This window comes from Heterodontus francisci, chromosome 11, assembly GCF_036365525.1.
Source record: "Heterodontus francisci isolate sHetFra1 chromosome 11, sHetFra1.hap1, whole genome shotgun sequence".
Taxonomy (NCBI): Eukaryota; Metazoa; Chordata; class Chondrichthyes; order Heterodontiformes; family Heterodontidae; genus Heterodontus; species Heterodontus francisci.
In genome coordinates, this window is record NC_090381.1 from 121,724,550 (window position 1) to 121,745,644 (window position 21,095).

A 21,095-nucleotide genomic window follows, 5' to 3' on the forward strand; every position below is an offset into this window, starting at 1 on the left:
GAAAGATTCCTACATGTCAGATGTTGATTTACCCTCAAACAGCCGCCCCCAAACTAAATTCTTCAGTTCCTGCCTAATATTGTTCTAATTAGCCTTCCCCCAATTTAGCACCTTCACCCGAGGACTACTCTTTTCCTTATCCACATGTACCTTAAAACTTGCAGAATTATGGTCACTGTTCCCGAAATGCTCCCCTACTGAGACTTCGACCACTTGGCCGGGCTCATTCCCCAATCCCAGGTCCAGTAAGGCCCCATCCCTAGTTGGACTATCTACATGATTGTTTCAAGAAGCCCTCCTGGATGCTCCTTACAAATTCTGCCCCATCTAAGCCCCTAGCACTAAGTAAGTCCCAGTCAATATAGGGGAAGTTAAAATCACCCACCACCACAACCCTGTTAACTTTACATCTTTCCAAAATCTGTCTATATATCTGCTCCTCTACCTCCTGCTGGCTGTTGGGAGGCCTGTAGTAAACCCCCAACATTGTGACTGCACCCTTCCTATTCCTGAGCTCCACCCATATTGCCTCGCTGCATGACCCCTCTGAGGTGTCCTCCCGCAGTACAGCTGTGATATTCTCCTTAACCAGTAATGCAACTGCCCCACCCCTTTGAAATCCCCCTCTATCCCGCCTGAAGCTTCTAAATCCCGGAACATTTAGCTGCCAATCCTGTCCTTCCCTCAGCCAAGTCTCTGTAATAGCAACAACATCATATTTCCAAGTACTAATCCAAGCTCTAAGTTCATCTGCCTTACCTGTTATACTTCTCGCATTGAAACAAATGCACTTCAGACCACCAGTCCTGCTGTGCTCAGCAACATCTCCCTGCCTGCTCTTCCTCTTAGTCTTACTGGCCTTATTTACCAGTTCCCCCTCATTTATTTCACCTGCTGTCCTACTGCTCTGGTTCCCACCCCCCTGCCACACTAGTTTAAACCCTCCCGAGTGACGCTAGCAAACCTCACAGCCAGGATATTTGTGCCCCTCCAGTTTAGATGCAACCTGTCCTTCTTGTACAGGTCCCATCTGTCTCTGAAGAGATCCCAATGATCCAGATATCTGAAACCCTCCCTCCTACACCAGCTGTTCAGCCACGTGTTTAACTGCACAATCTTCCTATTTCTAGCCTCACTGGCACAAGGCACAGGGAGTAATCCCGAGATTACAACCCTAGAGGTCCTGTCTTTTAACTTTCTACCTAACTCCCTAAACTCCCCCTGCAGGACCTCATCACTCTTCCTGCCTATGTCGTTGGTACCGATGTGTACCACAACCTCTTGTTGTTCACCCTCCCCCTTCAGAATGCCCCCTGTCCGTTCAGAGACAAAGAACAAAGAACAGTACAGCACAGGAACAGGCCATTCGGCCCTCCAAGCCTGCGCCGATCTTGGTGCCTGCCTAAACTAAAACCTTCTGCACTTCCGGGGACCGTATCCCTCTATTCCCATCCTACTCATGTATTTGTCAAGATGCCTCTTAAACGTCGCTATCGTACCTGCTTCCACCACTTCCCCCGGCAGCAAGTTCCAGGCACTCACCACCCACTTGCCTCGCACATCCCCTCTAAACTTTGCCCCTCGCACCTTAAACGTCCTTGACCCTGGCACCAGGAGGCAACATACCATCCTGGAGTCTCTTTCACATCCACGAAAACGCCTATCTGTGCCCATGACTATAGAGTCCCCTATAACTATTGCTCTTCTGCGCTTTGTCCCTCTCTGCTGAACAACAGTGCCAGCCGTGGTGCCACTGCTCTGGCAGCTGCTGTTTTCCCCTGATAGGCCGTCCCCCCCAACAGTATCCAAAACGGTACACTTGTTAGAGAGGGGGATAGCCACAGGGGATTCCTGCACTGACTGCCTGCCCCTTCTAGCGGTCACCCATCTATCTGCCTGCACCTTGGGTGTATCCACGTCTCTAAAACTCCTGTCTATGACGCTTTCTGCCACCTGCATGCTCCTAAGTGCATCCAGTTGCCGCTCCAACCGATCCATGCGGTCTGTGAGGAGCTGCAACTGGATACTTTTCCTGCAGATGTAGTCCTCCAGAATGCTGGAAGCGTCACAGACCTCCCACATCTCACAGGTGAAGCACTTTACCCCTCTAACTGACATTTCCAGCACTAATTATTAATTTAGATAGGGCAGCACAGTGGCGCAGTGGTTAGCACCGCAGCCTCACAGCTCCAGCGACCCGGGTTCAATTCTGGGTACTGCTTGTGCGGAGTTTGCAAGTTTTCCCTGTGACCGCGTGGGTTTCCGCCGGGTGCTCCGGTTTCCTCCCACCGCCAAAGACTTGCAGGTTGATAGGTAAATTGGCCATTGTAAATTGCCCCTAGTGTAGGTAGGTGGTAGGGAATATGGGATTACTGTAGGATTAGTATACTTGGGTGGTTCTTGGTTGGCACAGACTTAGTGGGCCGAAGGGCCTGTTTCAGTGCTGTATCTCTAAATAAATAATTTTAAATAAGTACTTATTAAATCCTAACGAAATTATGGTACAATTTGGATGTTACAACTTTTGAAGTCCTGCTTGCTAATTTCCTACCTAGCTCACTAAACTCTTTCTGCAGGACCACATCCCTTTTCCTACCAATGTCGTCAGTACCAGTGTGAACCACGACTGTTAGCTCGTCACCCTCCCCCTCAGGGTGCTCTGCAGCCATTCACTGACATCCTTGACCTTGGCACCAGGGAGGCAACACACCATCCTGGAAAGGCCTATCTGTTCCCCTGACTATTGAATCTCCTATCACTATTGCTCTTCCAGTCTTCCTCGTGCCCCCCTGTACACTGATCCACCTGTGGTTCCATGGCCATTGCCTTGGCACCAGATGAACCCTCACTTTCCTTGGTATTCAGAGCTGATTTTTTAAATTCATTTGTGGGATGTGGGCATTGTTTAGTTTAGTGATGCAGCACTGAAACAGGCTCTTCGGCCCACCGAGTCTGTGCCGACCATCAACCACCCATTTATACTAATCCTACACTAATCCCATATTCCTACCACATCCTCACCTGTCCCTATATTCCCCTACCACCTACCTATACTAGGGGCAATTTATAATGGCCAATTTACCTATCAACCTGCAAGTCTTTTGGCTGTGGGAGGAAACCAGAGCACCCGGAGGAATCCCACACAGACACAGGGAGAACTTGCAAACTCCACACAGACAGTACCCAGAATTGAACCCGGGTCACTGGAGCTGTGAGGCGGCGGTGCTAACCACTGCGCCACTGTGCCGCTCCATTGCTGGCTAGGCCAGACTTTATTGCCCATCCATAATTGCTCTTGAATTGAGTGACTTGCTGGGCCATTTCAGAGGACATTTTAAAAGTCAACCAGATTGCTGTGGGTCTGGAGTCACATGTAGGCCAGACCAGGTGAGAATGGCAGATTTGTTTCCCTTCAGGACATTAGTGAACCAGTTGGCTTCATGGTCACCATTGGATTAGCTTTTTAATTCCCAGATTAATTGAATGCAAATTTCACCATCTGCTGTGGTGGGATTCAAACCCATGTCGCCAGAACAGTAACCTGGGCCTCTAGGTTCCCAGTCCAGTGACATTACCACAACGCCACTGCCTCCTCCCACCATCTCTCCACCCCCCGCCCCGCCCCCACACAACCCGTGCCGAATATTCCTTCTACAAATATATTAAAAGGAAGAGAGTAGCTACAGCAAGTGTTGGTCCCTTTCAGCATGAGACTGGGAAATTAATAATGGGAAATAAGGAAATGGCAGAGACTTTGAACAAGTATTTTGTATCTGTCTTCACAACAGAAGACACAAAAAGCACACAAGAAAGCAGAAAATGAAAAGGCAAAAGGGAGGGACTTAAAGCAATCACTATAACTAGAGAAAAAGTACTAGGAAAACTAATAGGACTTTCGGCTGACAAGTCCCCTAGTCCTGATAACCTGCATACTAGGGTCTGAAAAGAAGTGGATGCATTGGTTGTAATCTTCCTGTGGAATTGGAGCAGGAAATGGAACAAACATTTCACAAAGTGTCCTGAGCATTTTCACTTTTGACTTTTTATTTTTCAGGTCTTGATTTACGATTCAACAATTTAACAAACTGTGGAGCGGAATTTATTGGAAAGCTGCTTCTGGTATGTGATAGGATTCAACTGGGATTGGTTGGAATTGATACAGGGGAGTGGGATTAGTTTGAGAAAGTTGCAGGGCTATGGGGAGAGAGTGGGGCAGTGGGATTAGTTTGGGATTGATACAGGGCTATGGGGAGAGAGCAGGGCAGTGGGATTAGTTTGGGGATTGATACAGGGCTATGGGGAGAGAGCAGGGCAGTGGGATTAGTTTGGGGATTGATACAGGGCTATGGGGAGAGACCAGGGCAGTGGGATTAGTTTGAGAATGATACAGGGCTTTGGGGAGAGAACAGGGCAGTGGGATTAATTTGGGATTGATACAGGGCTATGGGGAGAGAGCAGGACAGTGGGATTAGTTTGGGGATTGATACAGGGCTATGGGGAGAGAGCAGGGCAGTGGGATTAGTTTGGGGATTGATACAGGGCTATGGGGAGAGACCAGGGCAGTGGGATTAGTTTGAGAATGATACAGGGCTTTGGGGAGAGAACAGGGCAGTGGGATTAATTTGGGATTGATACAGGGCTATGGGGAGAGAGCAGGACAGTGGGATTAGTTTGGGATTGATACAGGTCTATGGGGAGGCCAAGATAGGTAGGAAAGTATGTTGTCGATGAGGAGGTAAAGGGTCTACAAAGGGTTAGAGATAGGTTATGTGTGGGCAAACAGTTAGCAGATGGAGTATAATGTGGGAAAATGTGAACTTGTCCACTTTGCAGGAAGAATAGAAAAGCTGTATATTATTTAAATGGAGAGAGATTGCAGAACTTGCTGGTACAGAAGAATCTGGGTGTCCTGGTACATGAATCACAAACGATTAGTATGCAGGTACAGCAAGTGATCAAGAAGGCATACGGCATGCTTGCCTTCATCGGTCGGGGCATAGAGTATAAAAATTGGCAAGTCATGCTGCAGCTGTACAGAACCTTAGTTAGGTCGCACTTAGAATATTGCGTGCAATTCTGGTCGCCACACTACCAGAAGGATGTGGAGGCTTTGGAGAGGGTACAGAAGAGGTTTACCAGGATGTTGCCTGGTCTGGAGGGCATTAGCTATGAGGAGAGGTTGGATAAACTCGGATTGTTTTCACTGGAACGACGGAGGTGGAGGGGCGACATGATAGAGGTTTACAAAGTAATGAGCGGCATGGACAGAGTGGATAGTCAGAAACTCTTTAGTTTTTTAGTTTTAGTTTTAGAGATACAGCACTGAAACAGGCCCTTCGGCCCACCGAGTCTGTGCCGACCATCAACCACCCATTTATACTAATCCTACACTAATCCCATATTCCTATCACATCCCCACCTGTCCCTATATATTTCCCTACCACCTACCTATACTAGGGGCAATTTATACTGGCCAATTAACCTATCAACCTGCAAGTCTTTGGCATGTGGGAGAAAACCGGAGCACCCAGAGGAAACCCACGCAGACACAGGGAGAACTTGCAAACTCCGCACAGGCAGTACCCAGAATCGAACCCAGGTCCCTGGAGCTGTGAGGCTGCGGTGCTAACCACTGCGCCACTGTGCCGCCCCATCTTCCACCTTTCTCAGGGTGGAAGAGTCAGTTACTAGGGGACATTGGTTTAAGGTGCGAGGGGCAAAGTTTAGAGGGGATGTGAGAGGCAAGTTTTTTACACAGAGGGTGATGAGTGCCTGGAACTTGCTGCCAGGGGAGGCGGTGGAAGCAGGTACGATAGCGACGTTTAAGAGGCATCTTGACAAATACATGAATAGGATGGGAATAGAGGGATACGGTCCCCGGAAGTGCAGAAGGTGTTAGTTTAGACAGGCATCAAGATCGGCGCAGGCTTGGAGGGCCGAATGGTCTGTTCCTGTACTGTACTGTTCTTTGTTCTTTGAAGGAAAATGGAATGTTGGCATTTATTGCAAGTGGAATCGAGTACAAAAGTAGGGAAGTTTTACTGCATCTTGGTGAGACTACATCTGGAGTACTGTGTACAGTTCAGTCTCCTTATTTGAAAAAGGATATAATTCCATTAGAGGCAGTTCAGTGAAGGTTCACTTGACTAATTCCTGGGATGAAGGACTTAGCTTATGAAGTAAGGTTGAACAGGTTGGGCCTTTACCCATTGGAGTTTAGAAGAATGAGAGGTGATCTTATTGAAATCTAGAAGATCCTGAGGGGATTTGATACAGTGGATACCGGGAAGATGTTTTCTCTTTTAAAATATTTTATAATTTATTCATTCAGGGATGTGGGCATCGCTGGCTAGGCCAGCATTTATTGCCCATCCTTAATTGCCCTTGAGAAGGTGGTGGTGAGCTGCCTTCTTTAACCGCTGCAGTCCATGTGGGGTAGGTACACCCACAGTGCTGTTAGGAAGGGAGTTCCAGGATTTTGACCCAGCGACAGTGAAGGAACGGCGATATAGTTCCAAGTCAGGATGGTGTGTGGCTTGGAGGGGAACTTGCAGGTGGTGGTGTTCCCATGCATTTGCTGCCCTCATCCTTCTCATTGGTAGAGGTCACGGGTTTGGAAGATGCTGTCTAAGGAGCCTTGTGGAGGAGACTAGAACTGGGGGTCACAGATCAAGAATAAGCAAGCTCCCTTTTAAAACGGAGATGAAGAGAAATCTTTTTCTCTTAGAGGATCGTTAGTCTGTGGAATTCTCTTAGAAACATAGAAAATAGGAGCAGGAGCTGGCCATTCGGCCCTTCAAGCCTGCACCGCCATTCAATACGATCATGAACAGTACCCTGTTCCCGCTTTCTCCCCGTGTCCCTTGATTCCTTTAGCCCTAAGAACTATATCTAACTCTTTCTTGAATTTATTTAATGATTTGGCCTCAACTGCTTTCTGTGGTAGAGAATTCCACAGGTTCACCACTCTCTGGGTGAAGAAATCCCTCCTCATCTCAGTCCTAAATGGCTTACCCCTTATCCTTAGACTGTGACCCCTGGTCCTGGAGTGCCCCGCCATCGGGAACATCTTTCCTGCATCTAGTCTGTTCAGTCCTGTTAGAATTTTGTAGGTTTCTATGAGATCCCCTCTCATTCTTCTAAACTCTAGTGAATCTTCCCCAGAAAACAATGGAGGTTGGGTCATTGAATATATTCAAGGCTGAGTTGGATAGATTTTTGATTGACAAGGGAGACAGACAGGAAAGTGGAGTTGAGGCCACAATCAGATCAGCCATGATCTTATCAAATGGTGGAGCAGGCTTGAGGGGCTGAATGGCCTACTCCTGCTCCTATGTTCCTTCCTATTAGTTTGGGATTGATACAGGGCTATGGGGGGCGGGGGGGAGTGGGACAGTGGGATTAGTTTGGGATTGATACAGGGCTATGGGGAAAGACCAGGGCAGTGGGATTAGTTTGGGATTGATACAGGGCTATGGGGGGGGGAGTGGGACAGTGGGATTAGTTTGGGATTGATACAGGGCTATGGGGGGGGGGAGTGGGACAGTGGGATTAGTTTGGGATTGATACAGGGCAATGGGGAAAGACCAGGGCAGTGGGATTAGTTTGGGATTGATACAGGGCTATGGGGAAAGACCGGGGCAGTGGGATTAGTTTGGATTGATACAGGGCTATGGGGAAAGACAGGGGCAGTGGGATTAGTTTGGGATTGATACAGGGCTATGGGGAAAGACCAGGGCAGTGGGATTAGTTTGGGATTGATACAGGGCAATGGGGAAAGACCAGGGCAGTGGGATTAGTTTGGGATTGATACAGGGCTATGGGGAAAGACCGGGGCAGTGGGATTAGTTTGGGATTGATACAGGGCTATGGGGAAAGACCGGGGCAGTGGGATTAGTTTGGGATTGATACAGGGCTATGGGGAAAGACCGGGGCAGTGGGATTAGTTTGGGATTGATACAGGGCTATGGGGAAAGACCGGGGCAGTGGGATTAGTTTGGGATTGATACAGGGCTATGGGGAAAGAGCGGGGCAGTGGGATTAGTTTGGGGATTGATACAGGGCTCTGGGGAGATACCGGGGCAGTGGAATTAGTTTGTGATTGATACAGGGCTCTGGGAAGAGACAGGGTCAGTGGGATTAGTTTGGGATTCATACAGGGCTATGGGTAGAGACCGGGGCAGTGGGATTAGTTTGGGATTGATACAGGGCTATGGGGAGAGAGCGGGGCAGTGGGGTTAGTTTGGGGATTGATACAAGGCTACGGGGAGAGAGTGGGGCAGTGGGGTTAGTTTGGGATTGATACAGGGCTATGGGGAGTGACCGGGGCAGTGGGATTAGTTTGGGCTATATACTGGGCTCTGGGGAAAGACCAGGGCAGTGGGATTAGTTTGGGATTGATACAGTGCTATGGGGAAAGACCGGGGCAGCGGGATTAGTCTGGGATTGATACAGGGCTCTGGGGAGAGAGCAGGCTGGTGGGATTAGTTTGAGATTGATACAGTGCTATGGGGAAAGACCGGGGCAGCGGGATTAGTTTGGGAATGTAACAAGGAGCTCGCACAATGACAATGGTTGAATGGGCTCATCCTGTGCGCTAAATGTCTCTGAATGATGGTGTTTGAGTGGGACTGTCTGGGGATTCTTTCCTGATAGCTTCTCTTATAGTATCACAGAGTTTTACACCTGAATCTTCACCTTCCAGGAAACCACCATGATTACTGACCTCAACCTAATGTGTAATGACATTAGCAGCAATGGAGCTGAATGGTTGGCCAAATCTTTGCAGGTGAGCATCTGAGTCTCTCAGTCATAGGCTGTCGTCAAACCCTGGAAACAGGGGTTAAATTCCACTCTCTGCAGTCTGGAAACAGGGGCGAAATCCCATTCGCTGAATCTCTCTGACTGACTGGAAACAGGGGCTAAATCCCACTCTCTGACACATTGGAAACAGGGACTAAATCACACTCTCTGACCCTCTCTGAACCACTGGAAGCAGGGACTAAATCCCACTCTCTGACCTTCTCTGACCCACTGGAAACAGGGGCTAAATCCCACTCTCTACCCCACTGGAAACGGGCTAAATCCCACTCTCTGAACCTCTCTGACCCACTGGAAACAGGGACTAAATCCCACTCTCTGAACCTCTCTGACCCACTGGAAACAGGGGCTATCTCCCACTCTCTGAGCCACTGGAAACAGGGGCTTAATCCCACTCTCTGACCCTCTCTGACCCACTGGAAACAGGGGCTAAATCCCACTCTTGAACCCACTGGAAACGGGCTAAATCCCACTCTGTGACCCTCTCTGACCCACTGGAAACAGGGGCTAAATCCCACTCTCTGACCCTCTCTGACCCACTGGAAACAGGGGCTACATCCCACTCTCTGACCCACTGGAAACTGGGGCTAAATCCCACTCTCTGACCCTCTCTGACCCACTGGAATCAGGGGCTAAATCCCACACTCTGACCCTCTCTGACCAACTGGAAACAGGTGCAAAATCCCACCCTATGACCCACTGGAAACAGGGGCCAAATCCCACTCTCCGACCCTCTCTGACCCACTGGAAACAGGGGCTAAATCCCACTCTCTGACCCACTGGAAGCAGAGTCTAAATCCCATTCTCTGACCCTCTCTGACCCACTGGAAACAGGGGCTAAATCCCACTCTCGGACCCTCTCTGACCCACTGGAAACAGGGGCTAAATCCCACTCTCTGACCCTCTCTGACCCATTGGAAACAGGGGCAAAATCCCACTCTCTGACCCACTGGAAGCAGAGTCTAAATCCCATTCTCTGACCCTCTCTGACCCACTGGAAACAGGGGCTAAATCCCACTCTCTGACCCTCTCTGACCCATTGGAAACAGGGGCAAAATCCCACTCTCTGACCCACTGGAAACAGTGGCTAAATCCCACTCTCGGACCCTCTCTGACCCACTGGAAACAGGGGCTAAATCCCACTCTCTGACCCTCTCTGACCCATTGGAAACAGGGGCAAAATCCCACTCTCTGACCCACTGGAAGCAGAGTCTAAATCCCATTCTCTGACCCTCTCTGACCCACTGGAAACAGGGGCTAAATCCCACTCTCTGACCCACTGGAAACAGTGGCTAAATCCCACTCTCGGACCCTCTCTGACCCACTGGAAACAGGGGCTAAATCCCACTCTCTGACCCTCTCTGACCCATTGGAAACAGGGGCAAAATCCCACCCACTGGAAACAGGGGCAAAATCCCACTGTCTGACCGTCTCTGACCCACTGGAAACAGGAGCTAAATCCCACTCTCTGACCCTCTGGAAACAGGGGCTAAATCTCACTGTCTGACCCCCTCTGACCCACTGGAAACAGGGGCTAAATCCCACTCTCTGACCCTCTCTGACCCATTGGAAACAGGGGCAAAATCCCACCCACTGGAAACAGGGGCAAAATCCCACCATCTGACCCACTGAAAACAGGGGCTAAATCCCACTCTCTGACCCACTGGAAACAGGGGCTAAATCCCACTCTCTGAACCTCTGGAAACAGGGGCTAAATCCCACTCTCTGACCCTCTCTGATCCACTGGAAACAGAGTGTAAATCCCACTCCCTGACCCTCTCTGACCCACTGGAAACAGGGGCTAAATCCCACTCTCTGAACCTCTGGAAACAGGGGCTAAATCCCACTCCCTGACCCTCTCTGACCCACTGGAAACAGGGGCTAAATCCCACTCTCTGCCCCACTGGAAATGGGCTAAATTCCACTCTCTGAACCTCTCTGACCCAATGGAAACAGGGGCTAAATCCCACTCTCTGACCCACTGGAAACAGGGGCTAAATCCCACTCTCTGAACCTCTGGAAACAGGGGCTAAATCCCACTCTCTGACCCTCTCTGATCCACTGGAAACAGAGTGTAAATCCCACTCCCTGACCCTCTCTGACCCACTGGAAACAGGGGCTAAATCCCGCTCTCTGACCCTCTCTGACCCAATGGAAACAGGGGCTAAATCCCACTCTCTGACCCACTGGAAACAGGGGCTAAATCCCACTCTCTGAACCTCTGGAAACAGGGGCTAAATCCCACTCTCTGACCCTCTCTGATCCACTGGAAACAGAGTGTAAATCCCACTCCCTGACCTCTCTGACACACTGGAAACAGGGGCTAAATCCCACTCTCTGCCCCACTGGAAATGGGCTAAATTCCACTCTCTGACCCTCTCTGACCCACTGGAAACAGGGGCTAAATCCCACTCTCTGAACCTCTGGAAACAGGGGCTAAATCCCACTCTCTGACCCTCTCTGATCCACTGGAAACAGAGTGTAAATCCCACTCCCTGACCCTCTCTGACCCACTGGAAACAGGGGCTAAATCCCACTCTCTGCCCCACTGGAAATGGGCTAAATTCCACTCTCTGAACCTCTTTGACCCAATGGAAACAGGGGCTAAATCCCACTCTCTGACCCACTGGAAACAGGGACTAAAACCCACTCTCTGAACCTCTCTGACTCACTGGAAACAGGGGCTAAATCCCACGCTCTGACCCACTGGAAACAGGAGCTACATCCCACTCTCTGACCCTCTCTGACCCATTGGAAACAGGGGCTATCTCCCACTCTCTGAGCCACTGGAAACAGGGGCTTAATCCCACTCTCTGACCCTCTCTGACCCATTGGAAACAGGGTCAAATTCCCTCCCCCTGACCCACTGGAAACAGGGGCTAAAACCCACTCTCTGACCCTCTCTGACCCACTGGAAACTGGGGCTAAATCCCACACTCTGGCACTCTCTGACCCACTGGAAACAGGGTCAAAATCCCACCCTCTGACCCATTGGAAACAGGGGCTATCTCCCACTCTCTGAGCCACTGGAAACAGGGGCTTAATCCCACTCTCTGACCCTCTCTGACCCACTGGAAACAGGGGCAAAATCCCACTCTTTAACCCACTGGAAACAGGGGCTAAATCCCACTCTCTGACCCTCTCTGACCCACTGGAATCAGGGGCTAAATCCCACTCTCTGACCCTCTCTGACCAACTGGAAACAGGTGCAAAATCCCACCCTCTGACCCACTGGAAACAGGGGCCAAATCCCACTCTCTGACCCTCTCTGACCCACTGGAAACAGGGGCTAAATCCCACTCTCTGACCCTCTGGAAACAGGGGCTAAATCCCACTCTCTGACCCTCTGTGACCCACTGGAAACAGGGGCTAAATCCCACACTCTGACCCTCTGGAAACAGGGGCTAAATCCCACTCTCTGAGCCACTGGAAGCAGAGTCTAAATCCCATTCTCTGACCCTCTCTGACCCACTGGAAACAGGGGCTAAATCCCACTCTCTGACCCACTGGAAACAGGGGCTAAATCCCACTCTCGGACCCTCTCTGACCCACTGGAAACAGGGGCTAAATCCCACTCTCTGACCCTCTCTGACCCATTGGAAACAGGGGCAAAATCCCACCCACTGGAAACAGGGGCAAAATCCCACCAACTGACCCACTGAAAACAGGGGCTAAATCCCACTGTCTGACCGTCTCTGACCCACTGGAAACAGGAGCTAAATCCCACTCTCTGACCCTCTGGAAACAGGGGCTAAATCCCACTGTCTGACCCCCTCTGACCCACTGGAAACAGGGGCTAAACCCACTCTCTGACCCTCTGACCCATTGGAAACAGGGGCAAAATCCCACCCACTGGAAACAGGGGCAAAATCCCAGCATCTGACCCACTGAAAACAGGGGCTAAATCCCACTCTCTGACCCTTTATGACACACTGGAAACAGGGGCTAAATCCCAGTCTCTGACCCACTGGAAACAGGGGCTGAATCCCACTCTCTGAACCTCTGGAAACAGGGGCTAAATCCCACTCTCTGACCCTCTCTGACCCACTGGAAACAGAGTGTAAATCCCACTCCCTGACCCTCTCTGACCCACTGGAAACAGAGTGTAAATCCCACTCCCTGACCCTCTCTGACCCACTGGAAACAGGGGCTAAATCCCGCTCTCTGACCCTCTCTGACACACTGGAAACAGGGGCTAAATCCCACTCTCTGACCCTCTCTGACCCACTGGAAACAGGGGCTAAATCCCACTCTCTGACCCTCTGGAAACAGGGCTAAATCCCACTCTCTGACCCTCTCTGACCCACTGGAAACAGGGGCTAAATCCCACTCTCTGACCCTCTCTGACCCACTGGAAGCAGAATCTAAATCCCATTCTCTGTCCCTCTCTGACCCACTGGAAACAGGGGCTAAATCCCACTCTCTGACCCTCTGGAAACAGGGCTAAATCCCACTCTCTGACCCTCTCTGACCCACTGCAAACAGGGGCTAAATCCCACTCTCTGACCCTCTCTGCCAATTGGAAACAGGGCTAAATCCCACTCTCTGACCCTCTCTGACCCACTGGAAACAGGGGCTAAATCCCACTCCTTGACCCTCTCTGACCCACTGGAAACAGGGGCTAAATCCCACTCTCTGACCCTCTCTGACCCACTGGAATCAGGGGCTAAATCCCACTCCTTGACCCTCTCTGACCCACTGGAAACAGGGGCTAAATCCCACTCTCTGACCCTCTCTGACCCACTGGAAACAGGGGCTAAATCCCACTCTCTGACCCTCTCTGACCAACAGCAAACGGGTGCAAAATCCCACCCTCTGACCTACTGGAAACAGGGGTCAAATCCCACTCTCTGACCCTCTCTGACCCACTGGAAACAGGGGCTAAATCCCACTCTCTGACCCTCTCTGACCAACAGCAAACGGGTGCAAAATCCCACCCTCTGACCTACTGGAAACAGGGGTCAAATCCCACTCTCTGACCCTCTCTGACCCACTGGAAACAGGGGCTAAATCCCACTCTCTGACCCTCTGGTAACAGGGGCTAAATCCCACTCTCTGACCCTCTCTGACCCACTGGAAACAGAGTCTAAATCCACTCTCTGACACTCTCTGACCCACTGTAAACAGGGGCTAAATCCCACTCTCTGACCCTCTCTGACCCACTGAAAACAGGGGCTAAATCCCACTCTCTGACCCTTTCTGACATACTGGAAACAGGGGCTAAATCCCACTCTCTGACCCACTGGAAACAGGGGCTAAATCCCACTCTCTGACCCTCTCTGACCCACTGGAAACAGGGGCAAAATCCTACTCTCTGTCCCACTGGAAACAGGGGCAAAATCCTACTCTCTGACCCACTGGAAACAGGGGCTAATCCCACTCTCTGACCCTCTCTGTCCCACTGGAAACAGGGGCTAAATCCTACTCTCTGACCCACTGGAAACAGGGTCTAATCCCACTCTCTGACCCTCTCTGTCCCACTGGAAACAGGGGCTAAATCCCACTCTCTGACCACTGGAAACAGGTGCTATATCCTACTCTCTCACCCACTGGAAACAGGGGCTAAATCCCACTCTCTGACCACTGGAAACAGGTGCTATATCCTACTCTCTCACCCACTGGAAACAGGGGCTAAAGCCCACTCTCTGACCCTCTCTGACCCATTGAAACAGGGGCTAAATCCCACTCTCTGACCCTCTCTGACCCCCTGGAAACAGGGGCTAATCCCACTCTCTGACCCTCTCTGACCCACTGGAAACACAGTCTAATTCCCGCTCTCTGATCCTCACTGACCCACTGGAAACAGGGGCTAAATCCTACTCTCTGACCCACTGGAAACAGGTGCTAAATCCCACTCTCTGACCCTCTCTGACCCCCTGGAAACAGAGTCTAAATCCCACTCTCTGACCCACTGGAAACAAGGGCTAAATCCCACTCTCTGACCCTCTCTGACCAACTGGAAACAGGGGCAAAATCCCACTCTCTGACCCTCTCTGACCCCCTGGAAACAGAGTCTAAATCCCACTCTCTGACCCACTGGAAACAGGGGCTAAATCCCACTCTCTGACCCACTGGAAACAGGGACTAAATCCACTCTCTGACCCTCTCTGACCTGGAAACAGGGGCTTAATCCCACTCTCTGACCCTCTCTGACCCACTGGAAACAGGGGTTAAATCCCACTCTTGAACCTACTGGAAACAGGGGCCAAATCCCACTCTCTGACCCTCTCTGACCCACTGGAAACTGTGGCTAAATTCCATTCTCTGACCCTCTCTGACGCACTGGAAACAGGGGCAAAATCCCAGCCTCTGACCCACTGGAAACAGTGGCTAAATCCCACTCTCTGAACCTCTCTGAACTGCTGGAAACAGGGGCTAAATCCCACTGTCAGACCCTCTCTGACCCCTGGAAACAGGGGCTAAATCCCACTCTGTGACCCTCTCTGACCCCCTGGAAACAGGGGCTAAATCCCACTCTCTGACCCTCTGACCAACAGGAACAGGTGCAAAATCCCACCCTCTGACCCACTGGAAACAGGGGCCAAATCCCTCTCTCATACCCTCTCTGACCCACTGGAAACAGGGGCTAAATCCCACTCTCTGACCCTCTGGAAACAGGGGCAAAATCCCACTCTCTGACCCTCTCTGACCCACTGGAAACAGGGGCTAAATCCCACTCTCTGACACTCTCTGACCCACTGGAAACCGGGGCTAAATCCCACTCTCTGACCCTCTCTGACCCACTGGAAACAGGGGCAAAATCCCACGCTCTGACCCACTGGAAACAGGGGCTAAATCCCACTCTCTGACCCTTTCTGACACACAGGAAACAGGGGCTAAATCCCACTCTCTGACCCTCTCTGGCCCCCTGGAAACAGGGGCTAAATCCCACTCTCTGACCCTCTCTGAGCCCTTGGAAACAGTGGCTAAATCCCACTCTCCGAACCTCTCTGAACCGCTGGAAACAGGGGCTAATCCCACTCTCTGACCCTCTCTGACCCACTGGAAACAGGGGCTAATCCCACTCTCTGACCCTCTCTGTCCCATTGGAAACAGGGGCTAAATCCTACTCTCTGACCCACTGGAAACAGGGACTAATCCCAATCTCTGACCCTCTCTGTCCCACTGGAAACAGGGGCTAAATCCTACTCTCTGACCCACTGGAAACAGGGGCTAATCCCACTCTCTGACCCTCTCTGTCCCACTGGAAACAGGGGCTAAATCCCACTCTCTGACCACTGGAAACAGGTGCTATATCCTACTCTCTCACCCACTGGAAACAGGTGCCAAATCCCACTCTCTGACCTCTCTGCCCCACTGGAAACAGGGGCTGAAGCCCACTCTCTGACCCTCTCTGACCCATTGGAAACAGGGGCTAAATCCCACTCTCTGACCCTCTCTGACCCCCTGGAAACAGGGCTAATCCCACTCTCTGACCGTCTCTGACCCACTGGAAACAGAGTCTAATTCCCGCTCTCTGATCCTCACTGACCCACTGGAAACAGGGGCTAAATCCTACTCTGACCAACAGGAAACAGGTGCTAAATCCTACTCTCTGACCCACTGGAAACAGGTGCTAAATCCCACTCTCTGACCTCTCTGACCCCCTGGAAACAGGGGCTAAATCCCACTCTGACCCTCTCTGACCCCCTGGAAACAGGGGCTAAATCCCACTCTCTGACCCTCTCTGACCAACAGGAAACAGGTGCAAAATCCCACCCTCTGACCCACTGGAAACAGGGCCAAATCCCACTCTCATACCCACTCTGACCCACTGGAAACAGGGGCAAAATCCCACTCTCTGACCCTTTCAGACACACAGGAAACAGGGGCTAAATCCCACTCTCTGACCCTCTCTGACCCCCTGGAAACAGGGGCTAAATCCCACTCTCTGACCCTCTCTGACCCTCTTTGAGCCCTTGGAAACAGGGGCTAAATCCCACTCTCTGACCCAGTGGAAATGGGCAATATCCCACCCTCTGACCCACTGGAAACAGTGGCTAAATCCTACTCTCTGACCCTCTCTGACCAACTAGAAACAGGGGCAAAATCCCACCCTCTGACGCACTGGAAACAGTGGCTAAATCCCACTCTCTGAATCTCTCTGACCAACTAGAAACAGGGGCAAAATCCCACTCTCTGACTCTCTCTGACCCCCTGGAAACAGGGGCTAAAGCCCACTCTCTGACGCTCTCTGACCCACTGGAAACAGGGGCTAAATCCCACTCTCTGACCCTCTGGAAACAGGGGCTAAATCCCACTCTCTGACCCTCTCTGACCCACTGGAAACAGAGTCTAAATCCCACTCTCTGACCCTCTCTGACCCACTGGAAATAAGGGCTAAATCCCACTCTCTGACCCTCTCTGACCCCCTGGAAACAGGGGCTAAATCCCACTCTCTGACCCTCTCTGCCCACTGGAAACAGAGTCTAAATCCCACTCTCTGACCCTCTCTGACCCACTGGAAACAGGGGCTAAATCCCACTCTCTGACCCTCTCTGACCCACTGGAAACAGAATCTAAATCCCACTCTCTGACCCTCTCTGACCCACTGGAAACCGGGGCTAAGTCCCACTCTCTGACCCTCTTTGACCCACTGGAAACAGAGTCGAAATCCCACTCTCTGACCCTCTCTGACCCACTGGAAACAGGGGCCAAATCCCACTCTCTGACCCTCTCTGACCAACAGGAAACAGGTGCAAGATCCCACCCTCTGACCCACTGGAAACAGGGGCCAAATCCCTCTCTCATACCCTCTCTGACCCACTGGAAACAGGGCTAAATCCCACTCTCTGACCCTCTGAAACAGGGGCAAAATCCCACTCTCTGACCCTCTCTGACCCACTGGAAACAGGGGCTAAATCCCACTCTCTGACGCTCTCTGACCCACTGAAAACAGGGGCTAAATCCCACTCTCTGACCCTCTGGAAACAGGGGCTAAATCCCACTCTCTGACCCTCTCTGACCCACTGGAAACAGAGTCTAAATCCCACTCTCTGACCCTCTCTGACCCACTGGAAACAGAGTCTAAATCCCACTCTGACCCTCTCTGACCCACTGGAAACAAGGGCTAAATCCCACTCTCTGACCCTCTCTGACCAACTGGAAACAGGGGCAAAATCCCACCCTCTGACCCACTGGAAACAGGGGCTAAATCCCACTCTCTGACCCACTGGAAACAGGGACTAAATCCCACTCTCTGACCCTCTCTGACCTGGAAACAGGGGCTAAATCCCACTCTCTGACCCTCTCTGACCAACTGGAAACAGGGCAAAATCCCACCCTCTGACCCACTGGAAACAGGGGCTAAATCCCACTCTCTGACCCTCTCTGACCCACTGGAAACAGGGGTTAAATCCCACTCTTGAACCTACTGGAAACAGGGGCCAAATCCCACTCTCTGACCCTCTCTGACCCACTGGAAACTGTGGCTAAATTCCATTCTCTGACCCTCTCTGACGCACTGGAAACAGGGGCAAAATCCCAGCCTCTGACCCACTGGAAACAGTGGCTAAATCCCACTCTCTGAACCTCTCTGAACTGCTGGAAACAGGGGCTAAATCCCACTGTCAGACCCTCTCTGACCCCCTGGAAACAGGGGCTAAATCCCACTCTGTGACCCTCTCTGACCCCCTGGAAACAGGGGCTAAATCCACTCTCTGACCCTCTCTGACCAACAGGAAACAGGTGCAAAATCCCACCCTCTGACCCACTGGAAACAGGGGCCAAATCCCTCTCTCATACCCTCTCTGACCACTGGAAACAGGGGCTAAATCCCACTCTCTGACCCTCTGGAAACAGGGGCAAAATCCCACTCTCTGACCCTCTCTGACCCACTGGAAACAGGGGCTAAATCCCACTCTCTGACCCTCTCTGACCCACTGGAAACAGGGGCTAAATCCCACTCTCTGACCCTCTCTGACCCACTGGAAACAGGGGCAAAATCCCACGCTCTGACCCACTGGAAACAGGGGCTAAATCCCACTCTCTGAACCTTTCTGACACACAGGAAACAGGGGCTAAATCCCACTCTCTGACCCTCTCTGGCCCCCTGGAAACAGGGGCTAAATCCCACTCTCTGACCCTCTCTGACCCTCTCTGAGCCCTTGGAAACAGTGGCTAAATCCCACTCTCCGAACCTCTCTGAACCGCTGGAAACAGGGGCTAATCCCACTGTCAGACCCTCTCTGACCCCCTGGAAACAGGGGCTAAATCCCACTCTGTGACCCTCTCTGACCCCCTGGAAACAGGGGCTAAATCCCACTCTCTGACCCCCTGGAAACAGGGGCTAAATCCCACTCTGTGACCCTCTCTGACGCCCTGGAAACAGGGGCTAAATCCCACTCACTGACCCTCTCTGACCAACAGGAAACAGGTGCAAAATCCCACCCTCTGACCCACTGGAAACAGGGGCCAAAACCCACTCTCATACCCACTCTGACCCACTGGAAACAGGGGCAAAATCCCACTCTCTGACCCTCTCTGACCCACTGGAAACAGGGGCTAAATCCCACTCTCTGACCCTCTCTGACCCATTTGAAACAGGGGCAAAATCCCACCCACTGGAAACAGGGGCAAAATCCCACCAACTGACCCACTGAAAACAGGGGCTAAATCCCACTGGCTGACCGTCTCTGACCCACTGGAAACAAGAGCTAAATCCCACTCTCTGACCCTCTGGAAACAGGGGCTGAATCCCACTCTCTGAACCTCTGGAAACAGGGGCTAAATCCCAATCTCTGACCCTCTCTGACCCACTGGAAACAGAGTGTAAATCCCACTCCCTGACCCTCTCTGACCCACTGGAAACAGGGGCTAAATCCCGCTCTCTGACCCTCTCTGACACACTGGGAACAGGGGCTAAATCCCACTCTGACCCTCTGGAAACAGGAGCTAAATCCCACTCTCTGACCCTCTCTGACCCACTGGAAACAGGGGCTATATCCCACTCTCTGACCCTCTCTGACCCCCTGGAAACAGGGGCTAAATCCCACTCTCTGACCCTCTCTGCCCACTGGAAACAGAGTCTAAATCCCACTCTCTGACCCTCTCTGACCCACTGGAAACAGGGGCTAAATCCCACTCTCTGACCCTCTCTGACCCACTGGAAACAGAGTCTAAATCCCACTCTCTGACCCTCTCTGACCCACTGGAAACAGGGTCTAAATCCCACTCTCTGACGCTCTCTGACCCACTGAAAACAGGGGCTAAATCCCACTCTCTGACCCTCTGGAAACAGGGGCTAAATGCCACTCTCTGACCCTCTCTGACCCACTGGAAACAGAGTCTAAATCCCACTCTCTGACCCTCTGTGACCCACTGGAAACAGAGTCTAAATCCCACTCTCTGACCCTCTCTGACCCACTGGAAACAAGGGCTAAATCCCACTCTCTGACCCTCTCTGACCAACTGGAAACAGGGGCAAAATCCCACCCTCTGACCCACTGGAAACAGGGGCTAAATCCCACTCTCTGACCCACTGGAAACAGGGGCTAAATCCCACTCTCTGACCCTCTCTGACCAACTGGAAACGGGCAAAATCCTACCCTCTGACCCACTGGAAACAGGGGCTAAATCCCACTCTCTGACCCACTGGAAACAGGGGTTAAATCCCACTCTTGAACCTACTGGAAACAGGGGCCAAATCCCACTCTCTGACCCTCTCTGACCCACTGGAAACTGTGGCTAAATTCCATTCTCTGACCCTCTCTGACGCACTGGAAACAGGGGCAAAATCCCAGCCTCTGACCCACTGGAAACAGTGGCTAAATCCCACTCTCTGAACCTCTCTGAACTGCTGGAAACAGGGGCTAAATCCCACTGTCAGACCCTCTCTGACCCCCTGGAAAAGGGGCTAAATCCCACTCTGTGACCCTCTCTGACCCCCTGGAAACAGGGGCTAAATCCCACTCTCTGACCCTCTGACCAACAGGAAACAGGTGCAAAATCCCACCCTCTGACCCACTGGAAACAGGGGCCAAATCCCTCTCTCATACCCTCTCTGACCCACTGGAAACAGGGGCTAAATCCCACTCTCTGACCCTCTGGAAACAGGGGCAAAATCCCACTCTCTGACCCTCTGGAAACAGGGGCAAAATCCCACTCTCTGACCCTCTCTGACCCACTGGAAACAGGGGCTAAATCCCACTCTCTGACCCTCTCTGACCCACTGGAAACAGGGGCTAAATCCCACTCTCTGACCCTCTGGAAACAGGTGCAAAATCCCACTCTCTGACCCTCTCTGACCCACTGGAAACAGGGGCTAAATCCCACTA

At 51.7% G+C, this 21,095-nt stretch overlaps 1 protein-coding gene across 4 annotated transcripts in view; it reads left to right on the forward strand.

Annotated features, from left to right (window-relative positions):
• Window positions 1-21,095, forward strand: part of lrrc34 (leucine rich repeat containing 34) — a 187,769-nt gene that overhangs the window by 53,954 nt on the left and 112,720 nt on the right. For all 4 annotated transcript variants that reach the window (XM_068041610.1, XM_068041612.1, XM_068041611.1 and 1 more), the window contains 2 exons: window positions 4,055-4,119; window positions 8,705-8,788. In XM_068041610.1, coding sequence (XP_067897711.1) covers window positions 4,055-4,119; window positions 8,705-8,788 — 149 coding nt within the window. The remainder of the gene's footprint in view (window positions 1-4,054; window positions 4,120-8,704; window positions 8,789-21,095) is intronic.